The sequence below is a fragment of the Silurus meridionalis genome, chromosome 10 (genome assembly GCF_014805685.1).
Source record: "Silurus meridionalis isolate SWU-2019-XX chromosome 10, ASM1480568v1, whole genome shotgun sequence".
Lineage (NCBI taxonomy): Eukaryota > Metazoa > Chordata > Actinopteri > Siluriformes > Siluridae > Silurus > Silurus meridionalis.
In genome coordinates, this window is record NC_060893.1 from 12,644,011 (window position 1) to 12,651,485 (window position 7,475).

At 40.0% G+C, this 7,475-nt stretch overlaps 1 protein-coding gene across 2 annotated transcripts in view; it reads right to left on the reverse strand.

Annotated features, from left to right (window-relative positions):
- Positions 1-6,964, reverse strand: part of ldlrad3 (low density lipoprotein receptor class A domain containing 3) — a 77,839-nt gene extending 70,875 nt beyond the window's left edge. Inside the window, exon 1 of one of the 2 annotated variants that reach the window (XM_046860290.1) lies at positions 6,701-6,964. In XM_046860290.1, the coding sequence (XP_046716246.1) occupies positions 6,701-6,752 (52 nt within the window). In that variant the 5' untranslated portion in view covers positions 6,753-6,964. The remainder of the gene's footprint in view (positions 1-6,700) is intronic. The other variant, XM_046860289.1, reaches the window with a different exon arrangement.
- Between the last annotated feature and the right edge of the window lie 511 nt (positions 6,965-7,475).

The window sequence follows — 7,475 nt, forward strand, 5'->3', positions numbered from 1 at the left end:
AAAATTGTACACCTTCACAAGGCTGGAAAGGGCTACGGGAAATTGCCAAGCAGCTTGGTGAAAAAAGGTCCACTGTTGGAGCAATCTTTAGAAAATGGAAGAAGCTAAACATGACTGTCAATCTCCCTCGGACTGGGGCTCCATGCAAGATCTCACCTTGTGGGGTCTCAATGATCCTAAGGAAGGTGAGAAATCAGCCCAGAACTACACGGGAGGAGCTGGTCAATGACCTGAAAAGAGCTGGGACCACCGTTTCCAAGGTTACTGTTGGTAATACACTAAGACGTCATGGTTTGAAATCATGCATGGCTCAGAAGGTTCCCCTGCTTAAATCAGCACATGTCCAGGCACGTCTTAAGTTTGCCAATGACCATTTGGATGATCCAGAGGAGTCATGGGAGAAAGTCATGTGGTCAGACGAGACCAATATAGAACTTTTGGGTCATAATTCCACTAAAAGTGTTTGGAGGAAGAAGAATGATGAGTACCATCCCAAGAACACCATCCCTACTGTGAAGCATGGGGGTGGTAGCATCATGCTTTGGGGGTGTTTTTCTGCACATGGGACAGGGCGACTGCACTGTATTAAGGAGTGGATGACCGGGGCCATGTATTGCGAGATTTTGGGGAACAACCTCCTTCCCTCAGTTAGAGCATTGAAGATGGGTCGAGGCTGGGTCTTCCAACATGACAATGACCAAGCACACAGCCAGGATAACCAAGGAGTGGCTCTGTAAGAAGCATATCAAGGTTCTGGCATGGCCTAGCCAGTCTCCAGACCTAAACCCAATAGAGAATCTTTGGAGGGAGCTCAAACTCCGTGTTTCTCAGCGACAGGCCAGAAACCTGACTGATTTAGAGAAGATCTGTGTGAAGGAGTGGGCCAAAATCCCTCCTGCAGTGTGTGCAAACCTGGTGAAAAACTACAGGAAACGTTTGACCTCTGTAATTGCAAACAAAGGCTACTGTACCAAATATTAACATTGACTTTCTCAGGTGTTCAAATACTTATTTGCAGCTGTATCATACAAATAAATAGTTTAAAAAAATCATACATTGTGATTTCAGTTTTTTTTTTTTTTTTATTGATTATGTCTCTCACAGTGGACATGCACCTACGATGACAATTTCAGACCCCTCCATGATTTCTAAGTGGGAGAACTTGCAAAATAGCAGGGTGTTCAAATACTTATTTTCCTCACTGTAAATATATAAAAAAAAAAATTATTTTTACTTTAATCATGTGCTATGTGAAATTGGTGCCAAACCAAGCAGGAAATAAATAAGAAAAAGGGCCCCCCCCCATATTTTTGCTCTGGATCAGTCAATCAGACGAGATATAAAAGTCCCCTGAAACTCACTATTTAAACAGTACAGGAGTCACATCAAACAGCAAGAAAGAGCAACATCTACACCCTGATGAAAGCCTTTTCAGTAGATGGTGTCTGAACTGTCTGGTCATTCTTGAGTTTAAGGCAGTTAGTGATGTTCTACTGTGTTCTGGTTCGATTTCAGGCTCATCTGCCAACCTTAAAAGCTTGCCATTTTAAGCTTACCTCACAGTGAAGTTTGGTCAATACAAATTCAATAGGCATACATTTTCTACTTTCAGATCTCCACCCTAATTGCTTCAGCTTGCCCTTGACTCTATGGATTAATGCAACACATCAATGACACATTAATATACATTACAAGAGTTCAGGCTCTGCTGGGATTGAATGGGGAGAGCCGGACGAAGATTTTATCGCTTCTTGTCATCTTTCATTGGTGTACTCATTTATTTTTCCTCTGCAGATATCACTCTTTATAGAACTTAACCTGAGACCTTTAAGAAAAGGAGCTTGGTGTTGTAGCGCAGTTATAGACAACTATAAAAGATACCTTGAGCACGCATAACCTCATCATTAATTTAGACACAGCAAGGCTTTTTATGAAATATAAGCAATAAGCGATCTACTAAATCCCAATTTAATCAAAATAAGAGGCCACACATTTTCTTACCACCTGCACTTGGAGTTTATTAACCTGGATATGTATAAATTCAAATATAGCTTCATCTATTCCATTGCTGGAAATTTGGAAATGTTAGTCGAGCGAGTTATGCTGCTGACTGGGAAATTTTACATTCTGGGTATTGACTTTGTTTAACTCACCATGCAGGTCCAATGCTGAGGGGAAAACTAACACCAACTTATTATTACCAAACGTTTGCAGCAAGGGTCAATTCGATCTCTCGAAATTTGCAAGTCTGAACACTGAGTGTGCACATTTTACACAACACAGCACACCAGCTTCAACCTCAGACAATACAATGTGCAGAGGTTTACTTTCTCACTAAAAATAATATGCGCTCAACATTTTATATCGGAGCGCCTCATACCGCTGTATGGCTTTTAAAATGTGATGTTTTGGGGATTATAATTGGGGAAATTGGGCATTGTACTCTTTCAATTGAAAGGCCAATAAGAGTTCGGAGCAAACATCAATTGCAAAATGACTATAGGCACAATTTCAAATTGAAGGGTGGAACTGCAAACACTGGCATCCTTTAAAAGCTATTAGACAAGTTCAGTGTCTTTGAACAGGCATCAAACATCAAAACGATTACCTTAATGACAGAAATGTATTTTAAACAAATATAAATACCCCACTGCTTTTTATCACTCGTAAATATGACTGTATCCTAGAGGCAAATGTAACTCTTAACCTATTCCACATATTATTCCTTAGGAATTCACTCAGCAAAGCATTTTCTTTTGAGTGTGCGAGATCTGTCAATACATGTTACTTTCATCTGGTGTTCAAATGGAAATGAGATGCCAAAGAAATAGTCTCAATGTAGATAACAACGCCTCTTTGAGGTAAATGGCTCAGAGGATATAAATGGGAATATGTGACGAAGAGTGTGACGGTGCTAACCCGGATGAATTTCAGTTCTGTCAAGACAATGGGTTTGGATATCACTGTCCAGCCATGCTGATCGGACCCAATCAGTCGCCACTCATTCAATTCCAGACATCAGTGAAACTCTAACCCAAGATGGCTGACCTTCTACAATCATAGCCTACTTTTCTCTCAGTCAATAAATGCACTGTAAATTTGTAATGAGATACATTACTGTGGTGGAAAATTACACTTACTCAATAAACATTTAAAAAAGAGACCTTTTCGTATGGATGGTTTCGAGTTGTATCTTATGTATTTTGATTACGATGATATATCTGAATGGAATTTCATTTCAAATTTTCTAGCTGCCTTCGATATACAATTACATCATGGGAAATTTAGCTTGATTCGAGTCCTACGTTGCAAAGCAACGAATGAACTGATAAATAACAACATGATCACAAATATTTTCCATGTCATTAAAAGGGTACAGTTAGGTCAGGTGGTCTCATTTGGCAAACATAACTATGACATAATTCCTAATATAGCTACTAAATGATCTCAGGATTAACTGACAGAAGTGTGGAATGACCTTGAAGAGAATTACGGTTTTAGATATGTTATGCTATAAGGATCTAGCCGAGTGAGCTATAGATGATTTACATACGATAAACCAGTAGTAGTAAATGCCCTGATGTACAGAGCATACTAAACAGACCAGGCAAGTAAACGGACTATTAACAAATACTGATGAAAATATACGTTGTTTGCTTCCTATCCAGATCTAACACAAGGGCTCTTTCTGAAAAGACCTCGTGTTTACATGCACACTAATAACCTGATATCTATAGTCATCAGATTATTTGGGTGATCGTGTAAACAGAACTCTACACTCTCCTCTCTTAAACCTGAGCTAAAATGACCATAAATCTGATAGTTCCAGTCAGTGTATCTAAACAGTTAATCTGATATCTTCTTTTTTCAAACTCAATGCTGTCTCTGGATGAATAATAAAAGGCGACAACCTGAAGGGCAGCATTATGTGCAATTTGTAAACACAAGTATTTACCCTTCAAAAATTCATGACAATGGCTGACTTGTGATCCTCAAATCACCTTAAAAACTACCTGGTCAATAAGTATGGAATAAAACATGATGGTCATGCTGTTACAGGAAAGTAATACAACGATGGGGAGACATGAACTAGCGAGACGTGACGCGAGTTATATTCCTTTAATGGAAAGCCCTCTTGCGAGCACACATTTATGCATTTATAGTTACATTTACAATTTTGGAAGGCCTGCAATAAAGTTTGCTCCTGTTAGTTCCTTACATTACAGCGGCTTTTTCTATCTTTACTGCTTAAGCACGGACAATGGAGACACAAAACATACGGTCATATAAGCATTTACATACGCTTTTTCATATGTCCATGCACCACTTTGTATTATAACAGAGACTCAAGCACATTAATATACAGTATATTTAAAAAGACTGTAGCTGGAACTACATTCACTCTGTTTTTGTTAGAGGAAATTATACATTTCTAACCAGACCTAATCAACACTATATGGGGAAAATGTTTGTGGACACCTGATCATAAGTTTTCCATATGCTTTTTGAACGTGCTACTTTGCATCTAGACTCAGTTTGCTGTTCAGGGAAGATGTTCCACTAGATTTTGGAGTGGGCTTGTAGAGATTTGTGCCACAAAGGTGTTAGTACAGTCAGGTACAGATAAAAGATAAGGAGGCCTGGCATGCAGTTAGTGTTCCAATTCATCCCAAAGGTGGTCAAAAGGGTTGAGGTCAGAGTTCTATAGCGGGAAACTCAATATCTTCCACTCCAACCCATGTAAACTATATCTTCAAAAGAGCTTGCTTTGCGCAGAGAGGCATAATCATGCAGGAAATGTTTTTTTTTGTCTCCTAGTTCAATTGACGGGAACGTTCAATGTTACCGCATCCAAAGGCATCCACAATTGTGTGCTTTTAACTTTGGGGTAACATTCTGGGGAAGAACCACATATGACTGGAAGAGTCAGGCGTCCCAATATACAGCGGAACCTCGATACTCGCGACCTTGACCCTCGCCACTTCGATAGTTCGCGACTTTTTATTTGGAACCGGACTGAGACTAACTCGCGGAAAAATCTGATAGTCGCGAGTGGCTCGAAAGTTCGGAGTACGTTTCAAAGCAGAGTTTGTACTAATAAATTACACAAAAGTGTTTTAAAAAACTATTTTATCATAGACCCCCGTAAGTATCGAGGTCACAATGTATATCACTGACTTAAATCGCTGGTAAATATCCGATTGTCATTTAATTCACGTGGCCATCTTTCTGGCTGCATGTAAGAATATTGAACAAACCGTTATATCAGAAATATAACTAGAACTTCTGTGCTGCAGATACAGAGTATTTCTGGATATTTAGATGACGGCGTAGTATCTCTGTGTAAAACACATGCAGCTCTGCATATACTGTCTTTTTAGTGTCTGGAAGTGGATTCAATTCCAGTTCAATTGAGGGCCAAATGTTTTAAGGACACGTGGATTGCTGTCACTCAGCCTGAATCACACATCTGTTGCTAACTCCCAGCAAAGAAAATACGCCGACTATAAAAACAAAACGGAAGACAACTGTTTGCTTGAAATACATAAAAGAAACTGCTGAAGGCTTGACGTGAAGGCATGAATAAATTGTCCACCACCCCAAAGGGCTTCTTTTGTTTATCCTTAAATGTTTCATGTAAGCGTTACACCCGAGGGGAACCATTCACCAAGTGTTCCATGCAGAACCTCTTTAAAAAAAAAGCTGGGAATGTTAATCATCCAAAAGAAGCAGTGACAAATCCATTTTCATCTTTAGTGTAGGTCTACATTTCTTACCTACTCCGGTACTATTCACAGTAAGGAGGCGTTCTGTCACTGGGAAATAATCAAAGAAGGACTGGTGTAATGTGGCACAACGTCAAACTGTTACTACGCTTCTTTTACAGAAATCTAGACCATATCATCAACACCATGAATGCTCTTTTATTTTAAATAACGATTTATTTCATTTAATTTATTTGAATTTGAACAACTACTACACAAGTCACTATTAATATTTCAATTAAATACTACAGAAACAACCGCGCTTTAATATACACCTGTGATTTGTCCTGCAGTCGGAACTACTTTCTGAGCAGCTACTCTAGAAAAATGAATAAACCCTTTCTACCAATCACAATCCAGCAACACTATGATGCGTATTAAAGCTTTCTACTCTGTTTATGTTTACATTTGTAAAAATAATAATAATAAACTATTTAAATTTGTTGTATATATGTCTTTACTAACTTGAAACATATTTCTACATGGGCATTTAACATAAACACATGGGCATGTGCCCTTTAAACAAAAACCGCGCTCAGGTTCAAAACAACGAGTCGTAAAAACAAGTAAAAAAAACTTTTTTTTGGTTATTTGTTGGTTTGTTGTTGTTGTTTTTTTTTACTTAACAGTCCTAAACCGTGTCAGCGACCTACAGAGGGATCCAACCCGTATCACGTCCACGCCGCTTCATCACTGATACCACCGCGCACTCCAAACTCCTGAAATAGTCCCTGCGCTTCGGGTGGTGGGGTTTTAACGCGACACGGTTCGGAAGTCAGTAACCTTAAAACGCAACACATGTGCAACAACAGTGCAGCTGCCGAGATTCTGGAGACGTTTTCAGTCATTAGGTCACAGTTCCAGCGCGACAGTGCACAAGTTCCAGTGCGTGTAAAAGCCCGTGTGGCCTGCGCCGCGGAAACACTGTGACTTACCGACCGAGCTGGTGCCCGTTCCCGACCCGAGCAGGAGGTACCAGACCCACATCCTACTTTCTGTGCTGGCCGGCCCTTGCTTCACCCGCGAAGGGCCAAACACTCCGGGGTGATCTTATTCTTAATTTCCAACTGAGTCGCGAGTGGTGCAGTTGCTCCGTTTTTTCCCCCCGAAGGGTAAGTTTAGTTGCGCGGGCAGGAAGCTGCTCTCTCTATGGGCCAGTCGCGCGAGCAGGGCCGGAGACAGGGGGGGCGGAGTGGAACCCAGAGTGGGAGGAGCTTAGGGAGTGGGACTGGGTGGGCAGATCAGATTCCCATCATAGAGTTCAAAAGCATCAAACAAACACAAACACACACACACACACACACACACACTCACACACTCTCTCTCTCTAAATCTCTGGTTAGCAAATCCGCATACATTCAACAAATGCACTCCTGAAACCTTCTGCTACAGTAAAATGTTTTGTGAAAAAATAAAACCAGAGAAAACTCACATACAGTTTTCTTGTAGGCAAATATAAAATCATGATCATTAAAATGTTTGTGATTGTTAGAGACATATTTCATTTTCAGACAATTACTGTAATCTGATTAGCCTAAATATCTAGTTTTATTCCGCCTAGAATTAATCATGGCTTTACAATTATCAAATAAATAAACATAACATCTGTCAGTTAAACTTCCATCCTGAGCACCCACTTTAATCTGATCACAGACACGCTAAATCCAGATCCTATTCCTGGAACAGCAGGGACTAGTTGGGAATACACCC